The following is a 20,039-nucleotide window of genomic DNA, read 5'->3' as shown; positions in this document are numbered from 1 at the left end:
TTTATTAAATCAACAAAAAATCATTGCTAAAAAGGTCACTGTTTACGAACGATAAGTATCAATGTCAATGTCATCTTATGTCATGAGTCATCCCTTGTTTCCCTCCACCACCACTACCCGCCCCGCCCCTGCCCTGTCTCTCTTTCTGAAAAGACCGAACCATGGCGGCCGGGGTTTGTAACTTTATCCAAAGTTATCTTATTAATCTTTACTTAATGTTTCATAAATTTAAAAATACTCAAACTTAAAATTACTGGCTATTCTATTTTATAACAATTTTCCGCAGGTACTTTTCACTTATCCGGAAAATTTCCGTGCATATAAGGCGTTAATCGCCGCAAAGTATTCAGGAGCCGACTTGAAAGTGTCCCCTAATTTCGTGTTCGGCGAAACTAATAAGACCGAGGAGTTCCTGCAGAAGTTCCCGGCCGGAAAAGTGAGTGAAAAGAAAATGAAATAGTGAAGTGCGCGGGCCAGGAACCGGGCCTCCGGGCCAGATGTGACGGAGACGTGACGTGTAATATTTGCGAATTATTTTAGGTGCCGGCGTACGAAAGCGCTGATGGTAAAGTGCTTCTGACGGAGAGCAACGCAATAGCTTACTATGGTATGTCTCATTGTTTGGTACTCACTCTAAAGTTATCAAAACTCCTGTTCTGAAAGATCATAGATTCTTTGCACTTCTTTAAGCTAATAGTTGAGTTACAAGATTCAGGAATTTATGTTGTAAGTCATACTTACAACTTAGAAATCCCTGAATCATACTTACAACAGACCAGACTGAAACCAAACACCTTGCAGACCAGATTGAAATTTTTCAAAAGTCAAAAGTTACATTCTGCTAGTGAATTCAGAATTGTATGACTTATTTCTAAATTGTAATAGATTTATTATATGCTATTTATTAGAGATGGGCCGAGTACTCGGTTGATACTCTGCGTACTCGGCGGATTTTTTGATACTCGTACTCGGCCGAATAACTCGGTGGGTGAATGCCGAGTATACTTTGTTTAAGAAAAACATTATTTAGGTAGATATAATTAAAACAACAGTGTTAATCAAAAATACCGACCGAATTGAGAACCTCTTCCTTTTTGAAGTCGGTTAAAAAGTATTTATTAGTAATTTAGGAAATCTTTGAAAATCTCGATTAAATTAAAATAAAATTAAAATGTTTTTTTTTCATTTAAAAGAGCAACTGTTGAGTTTCTCGCCCTCTCTTCTTAACAGGCGACTGCGCCTTCCGAGCTGGGTGGTAGAGTCACTACAAATAGTCAAACTTAACATTTCAAAAGTGCTCGTAAACTAAGCCTACTTGAAATAAACAATTTTTTACGCGCGCGAAATAGAAATTTGATTGAATCGAGCTACTCGGCCGAGTACTCGGTTGAAAAAAAATTGAACCAAGTAAAACTCGGTACTCATTACTCGGCAAAAGTGTTACTCGGCGCATCTCTACTATTTATGTATTCTATATATGTATGAATACATATTGTGTGCCATATGTTACTAAAACATTTCTTAATTAGATATAATTGCTGGTCTCTTGGGTTTTGGCTGAAACAATACAGCTTCTGTTGCACAGTGGTATGTGCGGTGGATTTACACAACTGAGGTCCTGGGTTTAATCCCCGGCAGGGCTGATTGAGGTTTTCTTAATTGGTCCCGGTCTGGCTGTTGGGAGGCTTCAACCGTGGCTAGTTACCACCCTACTGGCAATGACGTACTGCCATGCAATTTAGCATTCTGGTATGATGCTGTTTAGAAACTGAAAGGAGTGTGGATGTTCATCCTCCTCCTAACAAGCATACAAGTTAGCCCTTGACTACAATCTCACCATCAGGTGAGATTGTAGTCAAGGGCTAACTTGTAAAGAATAAAAAAAATATGTTGAAGCCTTTCACTGAGCTGCTAGTATGATCCGTAAAATTGAGACAGGTTCAGATTTGATACTGTGTAAATGAGTGTTAATTTTAATTTATTATTATTATTATTGTAACTATAGGCTAAGCAGACTTTGCTAATGTGCCTATATTGTCGTTCTTCTTATTGCTTCAGTGATTTTGTGATTATCAAATCCTTGGGAAATTTATTTCACAATTTAACTACTCTATTACTGAGAAAGTGTTTGAAAGGCTTAAGGGAAGCTCTTTGGCATCTGAGTCTGTTTTATAGCCTCTTAATTTGGGGTTACAATTTCTAGTGAATAATTCTTTTAACATCTCTACAATATAATAATTGTTTAAAAAAAATTTACATGTTTCTGTCAAATCTCTTTCTCCACTCTCTTATGCTACATTGTTATTATTGTTACATTGTTAATTGTTATGCATAATATATTAGTTTGCATGTCACATAAATCCCTTAGCAAGTACCAGTGCTATACAGTAGACAGTTGTAAATAGGTGGAAAATTAATTAAATAGTTGTCATATCAAATTTGTGGGAACAGTGGCAAATGCTGCTCTCCGAGGCTCCGATGTGGCGACCCAAGCTGCCATCTACCAGTGGGCGTCGTGGGCAGACAGCGAGCTGCTGCCCGCCTCCTGTGCTTGGGTGTTCCCCTACCTGGGCATCATGCAGTTCAACAAAGGGGTGAGCGTTCTGTGTTCAGCCAGCCAACGTGTGCTCCACGCTCCACTGCTGTGCGGTGACAATGCACTGTGGCTGCTGATACAGTATTTGGTATTACCACTCATAAATGACGTCCTCACATGGTTACTGAATACTGGCACTTAAATAATTTTGTGCAAGACAAAAATACTGATAAATGCATTAATTTACTTTTTTAAGATACATTTCTTTGTCATGGTATAGCAGTGTCATTATTTAATTTTTAATATAAAAATATTGATGTTATTTTACAGATTAGTTAAATAATAATATAACCCCTTCAAATTCACAAACTTGATCCAAGCCCTTCACTTACATTAGTTGTACTAGTGGACGCCATTTTATCCACCCTTAGAACTCCTTTATCTGACCCTCTTGCAAAATCCATTATTAGCAGACATGTTATTAACAATAAGCTATCTCCCTGCCAAATTTCAACTTTGTAACTTGAGCAATTTTCCTGATTTCATAATGGCTGCTTTTATATATAAGATTACCTTTATTATTTCTGAGGCTATTCAAGAGCTAATCACCAAACCAAAACTTTATGAGTGTAAATTATTTAAATCATGTAAGATAAAGGTTTTGCAAATGATTGTAATGTACATAACCTCAGAATGTGGAGCGTGCAAAGAGCGACTTGCTAGCAGCGCTGCAGGTGCTGGACCAGCACTTGCTCACACGCACCTTCCTGGTGACGGAGCGCGTCACGCTGGCAGACATCATTGTCTTCACCACTCTGCTGCACTCCTTCCAGGTACACCCACCTACTGCTGACTTGCTTATGTTGTCACCATGGTATCATTACATAACTTGACACTCCAAAAGTGATTGTACACTAAGCCTACTTGAAATAAATGAATTTTGACCTCTTTTCATCCCTTATTTATTTGTCCTTTTTTGTAAATTTTTATCTATGTTAATAAAGTACAAAGTATTATACAAAAGCACCGACTGGTCGACTAGAACTATATCAGGTCTATTGGCAACCATATACCTGTCAGTGAGAAGCGTTCGGTCTCAGACTAACACACTGCTACTTTCATTTGTTTTGTAAACTGTGCACATCAATGGCTTTAGTATACCTCTTATTTTGCAACAAAGCTACAATATTATTTGTATACATTTTATAGAAACACATGAAGACTTGTGTCATGTACATTTTCCAGAATGTGTTGGACCCCAGCCTGAGGTCGTCGCTCGTGAACGTGCAGCGCTGGTTCCTGACGCTGGCGCACCAGCCGCCCGTGGGCGCGGTGGTGGGCGCGGTGTCGCTGTGCGCGGCGCCGCCCGTCTACGACCCCAAGAAGTACCAGGAGCTCACACAGAACAAGAAGGTGACTTGTGACAATGTGCATTGGACCAACACATTGCTGGTTGAAATTGAAGCAATGTAAAAGCAAAACTAAATGCAGAAACATGAAATTATTACTCATAACTAGAGAGCTTGTCAACGAGCAACATTGTTAACATGACGTCATCGCCTCAGTGAATCAGCAGTATATTGTGTGATGTGAGATTGGTGCTTATAACACAATTATTACTGTGCCAGTTGTGTCTCCTGTACTAAAGTACTACTGAATTGATGTGAATTTTGTTGATAAATCTTCCAGGAGGGGGGAGCTAAGAAAGAAAAGAAGGCTGAAAAGAAGGAGCAGCCCAAGAAACAGGAGAAACAACAGCCAGAGGTAGATGAAGAGCTAGAAGAGAAACCTAAAGAATCTAAAGACCCCTTCGACAGTATGCCTAAAGGGTAAGGTATCTACATACTTTGTAATATTTGAACAGTAACAGTCCATGGCAGTTCGTTTGTAGGCAAGATGCAAAAGGCGGTCTTGCTGGTTAGCTAGGATAGTCCGCAGGCTTCTCCATCTGTCGCCCTGACCCGTGGCCGTTTCTTCCTGCCGTTGCATATATGTATTTATATAGTTTGTATTTTTGTTTACTTAAGTAAGTTTATTTATTTTCTTTTTGGCCTGATATATATTTATTTTGTACCAGGGGTGAGATAAAATACATATATAATAATAATAATTACAGCTGTATTGTTGCAGCACTTTTAACATGGACGACTTCAAGAGGAGCTACTCCAACGAAGACGAGTCAGTGTCCATCCCTTACTTCTGGCAGAAGTTTGACCCCGAGAACTACTCCATCTGGTATGCCGAGTACAAGTACCCTGAGGAGCTGTCCAAAGTGTTCATGAGCTGCAACCTCATCACTGGTGAGTGCGCCGCTGCAGTTATCGCATGTATTATCTTGGGTTTTCTTGTATTGGACTCATAAATATCGCTGAGACTTACGCGACCGCGGACACGGCGTACATCTCTAGCGGAATTATCAGAGTTCATGCAATCATTAAGAATTCAATTTGTGGAATGGTGTAGTTTAGTAATAACTAGATGGCGAGAAAATTAATCGAACTGTTTGCTGCGCTATCTATGGTCGAAATTTTCTTAGATGACTTTTTAACACAACAATAATGGCCGACTATGAATCAAAGACAATCAGTAGGGTTGGAAGTTAACGGCGGGCATCGGAACGATATCAAGTAGGTATCGTTATAACTGAAATACCTAAACTAAAACATCCGTTACTATACTACGTTATCTTAAAAGGGAACGTATAGTAACGTTTGTCGGTTGTGTGCATTTTAAGAAATTAAATATCACGTGTCACAAACGGTGAACGGTGCACGGTTTATGCCTATGGGTACGCGTGGTTAAGAAATGGGGTAATCTTTTTTTATTATTATTATAAATATACTTAAACAATACACATCACTATCTAGCCCCAAAGTAAGCATACAGAGTAGCTTGTGTTATGGGTGCAAAGATAGTTGATATTATAGTATTAATATACAATTATATACTACATATAAATATATAATGTATAAATACACTACATATACACTTATATAATGTATAAATACACACAGACACTTGAAAACACTCATGCTCATCACACAAATATTTTCCAGTTGTGGGAATCGAACCCACAGCCGTGGATGCAGAAAGCAGGGTCACCCATTGCGCCACGCGGCCGTCTCTTTCTTTAGTCTTTTGGGGACGTACTAACGTCCAAGATTTGCTTATACTTCAAAAAAGTGTGCACGTATCCACGTACATACTGGGTGTAAGGGACATGATACCGAAAACTGCGTGAAGAGGTTAAATTTAGTTTCCACATCGATATTTTAAATACCAATTACGTCGGAAATGAGAAAATTCAGATTTTGAGCACGCAATGTACAGCGAACAATGCGATAACAACGCTCCGCAATCTACTGCGTAGGTACAAGTAGGTACGTACGCATCGGCAGCAAATCGGCTGGCCACACTTACCTATCTAATACCTATTTTTTATACTTTACAAGTTTTTAACTAGGTACAGGTAGTTAACTTACTTCAGGTTGTTTCTGGTTTACGAGACGTTCTGTCGTCGTAGTAGGTACGATATTCATTAGTACTGAATTGATTTGATCTAAGCATTTCAAGACTTCTCAGTCAACACACACAATACAAACGACACAATTGTATGAGTATTCGTTACAAAAAATCACTACTAACATAACATAAAACATACACTAAAGTTTTTGAATTTTGGTTTGTTTGTCAACAGACCGCCGAACACGAACTAAAGCAAAAAATAGCGTAGCGTCTAGCGAAAGGACCTATAGTCAAATTGAGTAGGTATTTTAAACTATGTAAACAAACAAAAACAGCTGACTCAGGGGTGCTCAACATTTTATCATTATTTACGAATATTATCATGAAATAAAACTTCCTGTGATAAACAAATATTTTTTTAATTCTATATTCCTATATAATATATCCTGTTATTTATCAAACAGATAATGCTTCACTTATATTAAGGGTTCCGTAAGAACTCTTATAGTTTTGTTTCTTTATTATGTAGAAGCAAGCATAAGGTTTCCTCGACATATTTAAACATATTAATCAAAACGGTTTTCTCGGAGGACGATAAGGGTGATTGATTCGTACGTTTCTTTTTTGGTGACGGAAACAATAGCAACGCGGAATAACTGCTCCGGCTTGTACCAGGCTCCGGTTTACTAATTTTCGTACTAAACTAAATAAAATTAATTAATTAAACTGATAAAAAACCCGACTGCATAAATGATAAAAAAACTGAAAAGAAAAAAAAAGCTCAGTCCAGAAGTGTAGAAAACAATTAGAAAACAGTCGGGACCTATTATATTGAATAGAATGATTTTCGTCTACATTTTTTATTAGGTCCCGACTTTAGTTTGATCAATTTTTATATCATTTATGCCGGGTTTTTCTATTTGTTTAATTAATTTATTTATTTCACACTTTTTAGTTACGATAGATGGTGAATTTCGGATTTATTGGTTACGTTTGTTACAAAGTAGGATAATGTATACCTAAGTCCAACCGAAATTAAGTAAATATTCAAAAAATCTACGCAACCCTCGGTGGCCGAATCCGACTCGCACTTGTCCGATTTTTATAATCAATATATTTCTTTTAGTCTATTTTAGGTGTTTTATAACTACACTTCATAAACCTCGCACCTTATAGTCGTCCGCCTCGCGTATTATGTATAGACTTAATTAATATTAGAATTAATAAATAACGTTTTCCTAATTGTAGTTTTTTTAACATGGTCATGATATACTATTTTGAAATTCTCGCAAAAATCCCTTGAATTTGATTCGCACGTTGCAATATTCACAAAAAAAAAACTTCACCCCGATTCTATAGCGTCTCACAGTCGTCTTGTTGGTTTTTTTTTTCTAAGAACACTTGGGTTATTAAAACAAATCTAACGTTATCTGAATTACGTAAATCCGTTCAACGGTTTGGAAGATATGAGGTAATAAAGAATATTACATACATACATACAAGATACGCGCGAAAAACATAACCCTTCTTGCAGTCGGGTAAAAATAATAAACAAACAACAAATAAACTATAATTAACAATAACAACGAAACGAGAACAAAACGAAATAACAAAAATTACAAGGGAAGAAAATACGCACGACAGACTGGATTTAGTTAACGAATCAATTACCTATTGCGAGAATCAATTTACCTATTGCGAGTAAAAATGAAGTGTGCCGGGTGTTTAAAAATCATTAAAGGAACCTCGTCTATCGGATGCAGTGCACCAGATTGTAAGAGATATTTTTGCAGTGGATGCATTAACCTCAATTCACTTACACCTGACCGTGTAAATAAGTGGCTATGCCCTGAGTGCAGTGCACAAGATAAGAAAGGTGTAGACAACAGCTCGACCCCGGTAAGGCAAAGTGCAGACGCTCCTAACATAACGCTTCGTAAGAGACCGGAGAAATCAGCTGAGACCTCAAATAACGGTGACACGTCCGATGTACAAAGTCTTTTGTCAGCAGTAAGAATCCTCACAGGCGAGATATCATGCCTCAAAGAGAGTTTAGAGGAGGCTACAGCATCATTGAACCGTTGTCATGAGAGACTCGACGTTCTAGCGGGTACCGTGGCCACCAACGAAGTGCGACTTTGCGCACTCGAGCGCCGCAACGAGGAAATTGACCTTTTGAAATGTACTATTGGTGAGTTACAGATGGAAATTAATATACAGGCTCAGAGTCATCTTAAAAACGAGATTGAGCTATGTGGCATCCCCGAATGCCCCAACGAGAATACAACACATTTAGCCTTAGTCATGGCGAGAAAAGTTGGTGTGGAAGTATCCGATCATGATATAGACTGGTCTGCTCGAGCGGGCCCTCGCGTCCTTTCGGCTGTTAACGCCACGGGTAACGCGAGAAAGTACCCCCGCCCGATCGTTGTACGGTTATTACGGCGCACTAAGCGGGACGAACTACTCAAAGCGTCAAAATCACGTCGAAATATAACAAGCATCGACTTGAGCCTTCCCGGTCCTTCACAGAAAGTTTTCATAAACGAGCGACTTACACAGAGAAACAGGCAATTTTTTCGTGAGTGTCGTTCTAAAGCAAAAGAAATGGGATATGCCTTCTGCTGGTGCAATAACGGGACTATTTATGTCCGAGAGCGCGAAGGGAAACCTGCTATTGTTATGCACAATCAAGGAGATCTGGAGCGACTTATCAATAAAAATAAAACAACACCAAATAATACATCAATGTTATAACCTCCTAAACATATTTAATTTTTGTCCTATAACTAGACTAACCTATTATATTTCCAGATTTAAAGAAAGACAACCATATCTTTATTATTATAAAATTTCATTTTTAATAATGTTTTGTAAAATTGTATTATATCGCTGTAAAATTAAAATAACTATTATTTTATCAGATCACAAGGAAACAAACCTAATTTTTATCATTGTAAAAATATATATTTTAAAAATGTTGTGTAAAATTACATTAAATTGTTGTAAAACGCCAAATAAATACTACTTTTTCAGATCTCAAAGAAATAAAACAAATCTTTACTATATTAAAATAGTTTATTTAAAAATGTATTGTAAAACTATAATGTTAATGTATTGTTGTAAAATGCAAAATAAATACTACTTTTCCAGATCTCAAGGAAAGAAAGCAAATCTTTATTATACTAGAATTATTTCTTTAAAAATGTATTGTAAAAGTATAGTATTAATGTACTGTTGTAAAATGCAAAATAAATATTACTTTTTCAGATTTCAAGGAAATAAAACAAATCTTTATTATACTAAAATTATTCATTTAAAAATGTATTGTAAAACTATAATATTAATGTATTGTTGTAAAATGCAAAATAAATATTACTTTTTCAGATTTCAAGGAAATAAAACAAATCTTTATTATACTAAAATTATTCATTTAAAAATGTATTGTAAAACTATAATATTAATGTATTGTTGTAAAATGCAAAATAATTATTACTTTTTCAGATTTCAAGGAAATAAAACAAATCTTTATTATACTAAAATTATTCATTTAAAAATGTATTGTAAAACTATAATATTAATGTATTGTTGTAAAATGCAAAATAATTATTACTTTTTCAGATTTCAAGGAAATAAAACAAATCTTTATTATACTAAAATTATTCATTTAAAAATGTATTGTAAAACTATAATATTAATGTATTGTTGTAAAATGCAAAATAAATACTACTTTTTTAGATTTCAGGGAAAGAAAACAAATCTTTATTATACTAGAATTATTTATTTAAATATGTATTGTATAACTATAATATTAATGGATTGTTGTAAAATGCAAATTAACTTGTCACACTATCTTAAAATAACACAAGAGAAATATTATTATCTGTGTGGGATTGTTACTTTCTTGAGATATTTCCTACTACCTACTAAAACATTGTTAAATTGCTTAGGTGAAGATAATTTTATAGTCTTCTTTAGTCTACTACAATGTGTTGTTAAGTGTCATTGCTTGGGCTTTGTAATTCTGATTTTCCTTGCTATTCTTATTCTGTTATTATTGTATATTCTTTCATGTAAACTTTTTCTGTATGTAAAAAGTGAGCTACATTTAGAATACTTTGACATAGTTATCTTGGCTTACATGTTGCATGCCAACACAATCACCCAATTAATACTTACTCTATATATACTACACTACCACTCCGCTAGGGTAACTACATACTCACATTTTAAATTTCATAAAGTACCTTTAGGAAAAAACAATTATATACTTCACTATGAACCCAGACGACCTGGGTAGTGAGATAGACGAAATGCAAATTGAATGCGTCTCAATAAGCTATCCAGAACAGTGTAACAATACACTTTCTTCAGGATACAATTTCAAAGTGCTAACTTTCAACATACGAAGTATAGAAAAAAATTTTGACAATTTCTATTTGACTTTTAGGCGTTTGAATTCAAAAATTGACGTCATTGTTTTATGTGAATGTTGGCTAAGTGGTAATCCAATTATACCCCATATACCAGGATACTCATCTTATAAAACTGAGAGAATAAGAAATCAAAATGGAGGTGTGGTTGTATATGTGGAAAACTCCCACAGTGTTACCTTAAAAGAACCTCAATTGAGTGAATCAGACTGTATTCTGATACAATTAAAAAACTTAGTAACAATAGTTGGTATCTACCGCTCACCATCTGGAAAAAATGCGGACCTTTTCCTTCAGTCACTGGACAATCTACTCGACGAATTAAAACAGTACGCCAATTTAATTGTCTGTGGAGATATCAATATAAATATATTGAAATCTGTAAATAATATTAGCTATACTGAATATCTCTGCTTAATCGCCGAGCATGGATTACTGCCTAGCATAACTTTGCCGACAAGAGGAGATGCTTGTTTAGACCACATAATGACCCGAACAACTGGGAAAGCAACTGGTATAGTCTGCACTTCAGACATAACAGATCATGATATAGCCATTACTGGGTTCTCACTAAAATTGAATTCTGACAGGTTACCAAGGAAGAGACTAAAACGAAATATTGAAGCTATAAAACTAGACTTGGGAAGTGAAGACTGGTCATCTATTAACGAAAGCCGTGATGTGAACTTGGCAGTAAACTCCTTCATGTCTCGACTGCTAAACATCATAAATCGCCATACAGAAATAGTCACTATAACTAGGTCAAGGTTCAACCTAAAGCCTTGGATAACGCATGGTCTATTAAAGTGCATGAAACACCGAGACAAGTTGCATTTGCAGTTTAGAGCAGACTCGGACAATGAGATTTTAAAAATTACATACAAGAGGTACCGAAATTTTTGTAATAGCCTTTTACGGAAACTTAAAACTGAATACGAAAGGAAAGAACTAGAAAAAAGCTCTAAGAGCTCCAAAAAGTTATGGAAATCTATAAAAAATATATGCAATTCCAAAAATTCTCACACTAAAATAGATGAACTTCTCGGAACCACACAAAAAACACAATCTCTCAACTCATGTAATAACTATTTCTCAACATTAGGACAACATTTAGCAAATAATATACTATCAAATATTGGTGAAACCGAAGAGTCTATAGCAACTAACATAAAACAAAATCACTCTACACGTGATTCCTTTTTTATGACCCCTACAGACAATTATGAAGTAGAAGCACTTATTTCACAACTCCAGAATGGGAAAGCTTCAGGCTATGACGAAATAAACAACGAACTTGTTAAACAAACGGCTAAAGAAATAATTGACCCACTAACTACCATTTTTAACTTAAGCTTAAGCACAGGGGTATTTCCCGAAGAGTGGAAAATAGCATTGGTAAGCCCAATATATAAAGCTGGCCCCAAAGACAAGCCTGAAAACTATCGACCCATATCATTGCTTGGAACCTTCTCCAAATTGTTGGAAAAAATAGTTAACAAGAGACTTATGTCTTACTTAGAGTCCCATAACATACTATCAGGGAGGCAATTTGGGTTTAGGCATAATAAATCTGCGGAGGATGCTGTCCGTCTTCTAACATCTACTGTATCTGCCCATCTCGACCAGCAAAAAGGTTGCATAGGTTTATTCCTGGACTTGGCAAAGGCCTTTGATACTGTGTCCATCCCGGTTTTACTAAGAAAACTCGAATGCAACAGTATAAGAGGCATACCACTTGAGTGGTTTAAAAGTTACTTAACCAACAGAAAGCAGTGTACAAAAATATCTAATTTAAAAAGTGACGTGCAAAGTATCAATTTTGGTGTACCTCAAGGTAGCATAATCGGACCGACGCTATTTATATTATATATTAACGATATACACAGTATACCACTCAAGAACGCTGACATCATCTGTTACGCCGATGATACTGCCTTACTATTCCATGGTATAACTTGGGAAGAAACTTATCGAAATGCACAGTCGGGAATATCTGCTTTATCGAATTGGCTTAGCCACAATTTACTGACGCTGAATATAGACAAAACAAAATACCTGTGCTTTCATAAAACTGCAGCTTCCGCTCCCAAAAAACGAAACAATGGCCTTAAGATCCACAGTTGTGGCGTAACAAATGCAAAACGCCACATAACGGCTCAGTGTGCTTGTGATGAAATTGGTCAGGTCGACGTCATTAAATATTGCTTTCCTTTCTAAACGAGTCAGAAAAATCATCGGTATAATGAAAAAAATACGCGATATAGCGAACGCGTCAACCCTAACATTAGTATACACTTCATTATGCCAGTCGCTTCTTAACTATTGCATTCTATCTTGGGGAAGTGCAGCAAAGACAATTTTAATAGATCTAGAGAGAGCTCAACGATCAGTATTAAAAGTAATGCTAAAAAAACCATACAAATATTCAACCGCACTACTACATAAAGATAGTGGGGTGCTTACAGTTCGTCAACTCTTTATATTAAAAGCAGCTTTGTCAAAACATAGACAATTGCTACAATCCCCAAATGTAAAAAAGGTATTTGGAAAAAGAATAGTCAAGGTCAATCTCCCAATTGCGAAAACTGAGTTCGCTCGACGATTCACACCATATGTCGATGCAAAAGTCTACAACTTTGTTGCAAGGTCCTGTGATCTTTGCAACCTCTCAGTAAATCAGGCAAGTCTAACAATAACTAATTGGTTAAAAAGTTTAACTTATACAGACACTGAAGAATTACTCAATGCAAATATGAAATAAGCTAAAATAATTGTGTACACCATCTAATGTTTCTGCTTACTGTTTTACTTTACTTTTCTTTTTTGTAATGTTTTTCTTTTTGTAATGTAGTCCTATTTATTGTAATTTTTGTAATTAGTCCTAGTCCAACGGAAAGCATTAGAAAATCCTACCTGGTCTCCACGATACAGACCAATCTAGTGTGGAGACCACAGGCAATGTTATGGTTTTTTGTATATTTTTTTGGTGAATAAAGATTTTATTTATTTATTTATTTATTTAATCATTAACGAATACTGATATATAAGTAGGAGTATTAGTCATAGACAGCATAAAGTAGTGTTCTGTGCTGTGAAGTGTGAACTGTCAAATGTCAAATCTTCTTTCACTTATTAATACAAAATCAAAAAAATTATCATAGTATATGGTAATTCTGCAATAAATGAAAGGTTAAATTCACATTAAAATAAAAGAAATCATCGTTTTAATTACAACTTCTTTCTTCTTTTGATATGAAAATACGACATTTATAAAATAATTAAAGTTATAATTTAATTTTATAAATGCACATTTAATACCCATAAAACTCAATATCTTTATTTTTCATAATGGTTTGTGACTCATGTCTGCTTGGGTTCTTTTTATGTCGTTTGTATTGTTTTTGTGCAAACTCTATATATTTAACATAGAGGAATTAGAAATGGAAATGGATCGCACCCAAATGCAGCAACAAAATTGTCTGTCGTTTTTTGAAGGGTACGAGGTAAACTCAGTCATCGATAATATTTAACAAAAATAAATAATAAAATATTTAACAAGAATAATATAATCTGTACACAGAATATTAAATTAATGGATCGATGTTTTGCTGTTTGTTCATTCGTTAGAAGAATAGTATCTATTTTTCTTTTAGATATTGTTTTTATTACAAATTTATTATTTATTATAATTATGTTTTTGATGACCTCCGTGGCGCAGTGGTATGCGCGGTGGATTTACAAGAAGGAGATCCTGGGTTGGATTCCCGACTGGGCTGATTGAGGTTTTCTTAATTGGACCAGGTCTGGCTGGTGGAAGGCTTCGGCCGTGGCTAGTTACCACCCTACCGGCAAAGACGTACCGCCGAGCGATTTAGCGTTCCGGTACGATGCCGTAACCGAAAGGGGTGTGGATTTTCATCCTCCTCCTTACAAGTTAGCCCGCTTCCATCTAAGACTACATCATCACTTACCATCAGGTGAGATTGTAGTCAAGGGCTAACTTGTAAACAATAAAAAAAAAATCTTAGATTGCATCATCGCTTACCATCAGGTGAAACTGAAATCGAACGTCACGTCATCTTTTAGTAAATTAGAAGTTGTTGACCATTTTTCATGCCATTGAACTACTTACTACACAAACCGGAATGATTAGGGAGTTTTTTCAGTCGACGAAAACGAATACAACAATGAAACATCGATACGATATAAGTATTCACGCGTTAGATCGTTGATTGATTGACAGAGAGGTAACGTCTTGCGAGGCATAGAAGGACTTCAATAATTAGTCCAAGATAATTAATTAATTGTATGTGAATCCGGGCTCAAAAGGGCTAGAACCCAGAGCCGTAAAGCTTATTATTAAAAATAAAATGTATGTGAATCGAAACGAAAAGTGTTGCCTAAAAGAACCTTTTTGAGTAGTGATATTGTTGTGTAAAAAGCCTAAAGTTGTGGACTATAAAGTTTTAATATTTTGAAAATACCTATTAACCGCGCCGCGCGGCTTAGGTTAGAGAGAGATAGCAATTATTTTCCTCGGCACCGGCGGCGGTCGGCAATACAACGTCGCGCAGTTTGTTTGTGACTTTGTATATATACCTATTAGTCGTGACCTGCCTATTTGACCTCTTGGAAAACAGCTGATCGCGCGCATTTTGCAAATTAAATTTACATTGCTAGTTTTCATCTATCTCAATACGATTTTTATTAAAAATCGTATTGAGATAGATGAAATAAGTACTTCTAAGCTGTAATTAGTTAAAAAAAACTGTAAAAAAAATTTCAATATCGTGAAAAGACCGACAAAAAATTTCAACGCTGAGAGACTCAGAATCATGTACTGAACCACTGGATTAAGTTTTCGTTAGCATGTCCCTTACACCCAGTATAGGTAACCGTTATTTGAATAAACTAAATTTGTAGACTCTGCCCTGCATGTATATTTTTGAAATATGTAAAATAGTCAGAAAAAAAGGTAATTATTACGAAAATACTTATAGACCACAGCGTTTCCATGAAAAAAAAACTCATTTACCCTTCTTCATAATTATTACTCTACAGCTACAACTTAATGTTATCCATGCCAGTGTTTGAACAATGCTACTATTCGTAAGATATCTTTTACGCTATAGAATAACGTGAGCATATTTATTGTATAACATTTTCATTAAAAAACTATTTTTAAAATAAAATGATTATAAAATATCAATTTTCCATCTTTAAACTAACAACATATCAATTATTAAAGAATCATTCATTATCATTTATCGATAAGTTAACGCTCGATGTTATTTACCCATCCTTGCTTTTCATAGACAATCTAGCGTTACGAAATGTCAAATTGCCATAATCGTAGTTAAGCTGTGCAAATTAATCTCGTTGTGATTTTGTTTTTCAGAAAATAAATGTGAATAAATCGTAAATTCGGTGTAGTTTTTGGTGTAATTCGTACTGTACGCGTATAATAAAGGATTTAGACACTTTGTTCTTTAGAAATTACGTATAACGTAAGTGAAATATGTGATTTTAGTGACAAGAAGGGTTTGTTTTGGTCATAAGACTTCTAAGAAAATTTCGACCATAGTTTCATATTACTAAAGTACACTGTTCCATGTCCATCATGTAAAATTATTTTTACATATTTTTACAAACATAATTAATATCTAATGTAAGCTGTGACCTCGCGCAGGCATGTTCCAGCGGCTGGACAAGATGCGCAAGCAGGCGTTCGCGTCCGTGTGCTTGTTCGGCGCCGACGACGACTCCAGCATCTCGGGCGTGTGGGTGTGGCGCGGCCAGGAGCTCGCCTTCCCGCTGTCGCCCGACTGGCAGGTGGGTGTGGGTCCGGGGGCAGGCGAGCGTGCTCTGTCGTTTGTGCCGACGACGACTGCAGCATCTCGGGCGTGTGGGTGTGGCGCGGCCAGGAGCTCGCCTTCCCGCTGTCGCCCGACTGGCAGGTGGGTGTGGGTCCGGGGGCAGGCGAGCGTGCTCTGTCGTTTGTGCCGACGACGACTGCAGCATCTCGGGCGTGTGGGTGTGGCGCGGCCAGGAGCTCGCCTTCCCGCTGTCGCCCGACTGGCAGGTGGGTGTGGGTCCGGGGGCAGGCGAGCGTGCTCTGTCGTTTGTGCCGACGACGACTGCAGCATCTCGGGCGTGTGGGTGTGGCGCGGCCAGGAGCTCGCCTTCCCGCTGTCGCCCGACTGGCAGGTGGGTGTGGGTCCGGGGGCAGGCGAGCGTGCTCTGTCGTTTGTGCCGACGACGACTGCAGCATCTCGGGCGTGTGGGTGTGGCGCGGCCAGGAGCTCGCCTTCCCGCTGTCGCCCGACTGGCAGGTGGGTGTGGGTCCGGGGGCAGGCGAGCGTGCTCTGTCGTTTGTGCCGACGACGACTGCAGCATCTCGGGCGTGTGGGTGTGGCGCGGCCAGGAGCTCGCCTTCCCGCTGTCGCCCGACTGGCAGGTGGGTGTGGGTCCGGGGGCAGGCGAGCGTGCTCTGTCGTTTGTGCCGACGACGACTGCAGCATCTCGGGCGTGTGGGTGTGGCGCGGCCAGGAGCTCGCCTTCCCGCTGTCGCCCGACTGGCAGGTGGGTGTGGGTCCGGGGGCAGGCGAGCGTGCTCTGTCGTTTGTGCCGACGACGACTGCAGCATCTCGGGCGTGTGGGTGTGGCGCGGCCAGGAGCTCGCCTTCCCGCTGTCGCCCGACTGGCAGGTGGGTGTGGGTCCGGGGGCAGGCGAGCGTGCTCTGTCGTTTGTGCCGACGACGACTGCAGCATCTCGGGCGTGTGGGTGTGGCGCGGCCAGGAGCTCGCCTTCCCGCTGTCGCCCGACTGGCAGGTGGGTGTGGGTCCGGGGGCAGGCGAGCGTGCTCTGTCGTTTGTGCCGACGACGACTGCAGCATCTCGGGCGTGTGGGTGTGGCGCGGCCAGGAGCTCGCCTTCCCGCTGTCGCCCGACTGGCAGGTGGGTGTGGGTCCGGGGGCAGGCGAGCGTGCTCTGTCGTTTGTGCCGACGACGACTGCAGCATCTCGGGCGTGTGGGTGTGGCGCGGCCAGGAGCTCGCCTTCCCGCTGTCGCCCGACTGGCAGGTGGGTGTGGGTCCGGGGGCAGGCGAGCGTGCTCTGTCGTTTGTGCCGACGACGACTGCAGCATCTCGGGCGTGTGGGTGTGGCGCGGCCAGGAGCTCGCCTTCCCGCTGTCGCCCGACTGGCAGGTGGGTGTGGGTCCGGGGGCAGGCGAGCGTGCTCTGTCGTTTGTGCCGACGACGACTGCAGCATCTCGGGCGTGTGGGTGTGGCGCGGCCAGGAGCTCGCCTTCCCGCTGTCGCCCGACTGGCAGGTGGGTGTGGGTCCGGGGGCAGGCGAGCGTGCTCTGTCGTTTGTGCCGACGACGACTGCAGCATCTCGGGCGTGTGGGTGTGGCGCGGCCAGGAGCTCGCCTTCCCGCTGTCGCCCGACTGGCAGGTGGGTGTGGGTCCGGGGGCAGGCGAGCGTGCTCTGTCGTTTGTGCCGACGACGACTGCAGCATCTCGAGCGTGTGGGTGTGGCGCGGCCAGGAGCTCGCCTTCCCGCTGTCGCCCGACTGGCAGGTGGGTGTGGGTCCGGGGGCAGGCGAGCGTGCTCTGTCGTTTGTGCCGACGACGACTGGGGCCTGCTCCTTCTACGTCACGTCATAGCTGTTTCATATTTCGTGTCAATGATGGAAATGTCCACAGATCGACTACGAGTCGTACGACTGGAAGAAGCTGGACCCCAGCAGCGAGGAGACGAAGAAGCTGGTGCAGGAGTACTTCTCGTGGAGCGGCGCCGACGCCAAGGGCCGCAAGTTCAACCAGGGCAAGATATTCAAGTGAAGCCTTGCCGCGACACTACTCGCTAATATAAGGAACCCTTTCGTACTTGCAGTCGTTATGTATTTGATGAGAACCATGTCCGTCGCGTAGCGCGCTCATACATATTATATATTCTTGTAACACGTTGTAATATAAAGGTTCGCATTTACTTCTCGTCCGAGATGCCTGCGCGATGCGCTGTTTGTATGAAAACCGCAAAATATTAAATTGTTTTTTATTTACTGAGGTGTTTATTTTATAAAACCTATGAATTGTTCCTATTGTCACATGCGTAGTTCTCGAGCAGTTCAGAGTTATATAATGCGACACAAAAGAGTACAAAATAATTGAGGGTGCTGTGGTCACTTGTCGGTCATAGGGTCACCCTGTGTTCATCCGAGACTACAACTACTATCTATACGATCTATATCTAAAATAAAACTAACAGATCAAATTCTGTACATTGAAGATATTTTGGAAAATTTTAATTGGAGGGCATTATATAATGAGCCATTTTCCTCAAAGGTTAAAGACATCCGCTAGGGGCAGCACTGAGGGGGGGTACAAATGTGTTGAATTTTCTATTGAAATCATCAATGCCAAGGACATTTTGTTTTCATTACAGTTTGCAATTTATGCTGCAATTTCTAGATTTTTTAGGTACATGATCTTCCGTAAATTCTATTATAATTTTATACGTTTTGATACGTGGTCCCATTTTTTAACCGACTTCCAAAAAGGAGGAGGTTCTACATTCGGCTGTATGTATGCTTTTTTTTTATGTATGTCCAGCGATAATTCCGTCATTTGTGGACCGATTTAGAAAATTCTTTTTTTTGTTTTAAAGGGTTTGATTCCAGGGTGGTCCCATTTTTTTCATTTCCGGATCTGATGATGGCATCCTGGAGAAATCGAGGGGAACTTTCAAAAATCGTAAAGACGGCTAGTGCGTTTGTTAGTGTTTCCATAAAATATTTTAAACCACTACAATTTTATGAAGGTCTTGAGTTGGTCTGATGATGGAGCCGATACACAGAAGATGGAACTCGTCAACGATTTACGGCAGGTACCTTTTGTTTGGGCTTGATTTACTTGTGTTGATGAGAACTTTCCACCTAGATTGGTTGTGACTGTATTAAGGGTCTGATGATGAAGACGAAGGACAGTTAAGAGAACTCCTTAACGGTTTACAGTAGCTACCTTGTGTTTGGTCTTGATTAGTTGACGTCACTCTGAATCCAATATGGCGGACTTCATATACATGGTGAACTAAGTTTTCTATTCACCCCTACAATACCACCCACCCGGCAAAGACGTACCGCCAAGCGATTTAGCGTTCCGGTATGATGCCGTGTAGAAACCGAAAGGGGTGTGGATTTTCATCCTCCTCCTAACAAGTTAGCCCGCTTCCATCTTAGACTGCATCATCACTTACCATCAGGTGAGATTGTAGTCAAGGGCTAAACTTGTAAAAGAATAAAAAAATAAAAAAATATGGGTATTGGATGAGAGGGCTTACTGAGAGTAACTCGAAAAATAACGTGACTGAACCCAATATGGTGGAATTATTTTATTTATTTATTTACTAGCAGACGCCCGCGACTTCGTCCGCGTGGAATTAACAAATCCCGCGGGAACCATGGATTTTTCATTCCAAATTTCAGCAAAATTGACAAAGTATCATACAATACTTACATCCCCTATTTTATCTCTTTTGGAGGTAGAATAATAGAATTGATCAAAAACCTTTCTTAGCTGATGCCTACGTCATAACATCAAC

The 20,039-nt window shown here is 39.2% G+C and overlaps 1 protein-coding gene across 1 annotated transcript; it reads left to right on the top strand.

Annotated features, from left to right (window-relative positions):
- Positions 1 to 28: 28 nt before the first annotated feature.
- LOC112051765 (elongation factor 1-gamma) lies at positions 29 to 18,501 on the top strand. Its single transcript, XM_024090547.2, has 10 exons — positions 29 to 173; positions 287 to 436; positions 541 to 607; positions 2,452 to 2,594; positions 3,229 to 3,369; positions 3,782 to 3,949; positions 4,226 to 4,365; positions 4,667 to 4,836; positions 16,124 to 16,266; positions 18,143 to 18,501. Exons 1-10 carry the CDS (start codon positions 162 to 164, stop codon positions 18,278 to 18,280), a joined length of 1,272 nt encoding a protein of 423 aa, XP_023946315.2. The 5' UTR covers positions 29 to 161; the 3' UTR covers positions 18,281 to 18,501.
- The last annotated feature ends 1,538 nt before the right edge of the window (positions 18,502 to 20,039 follow it).

Source organism: Bicyclus anynana, chromosome 16 (assembly GCF_947172395.1).
Source record: "Bicyclus anynana chromosome 16, ilBicAnyn1.1, whole genome shotgun sequence".
Classification (NCBI taxonomy): domain Eukaryota; kingdom Metazoa; phylum Arthropoda; class Insecta; order Lepidoptera; family Nymphalidae; genus Bicyclus; species Bicyclus anynana.
Note: the sequence above shows the minus strand (reverse complement) of the source record. Positions and strands in the feature narration are given on the sequence as shown.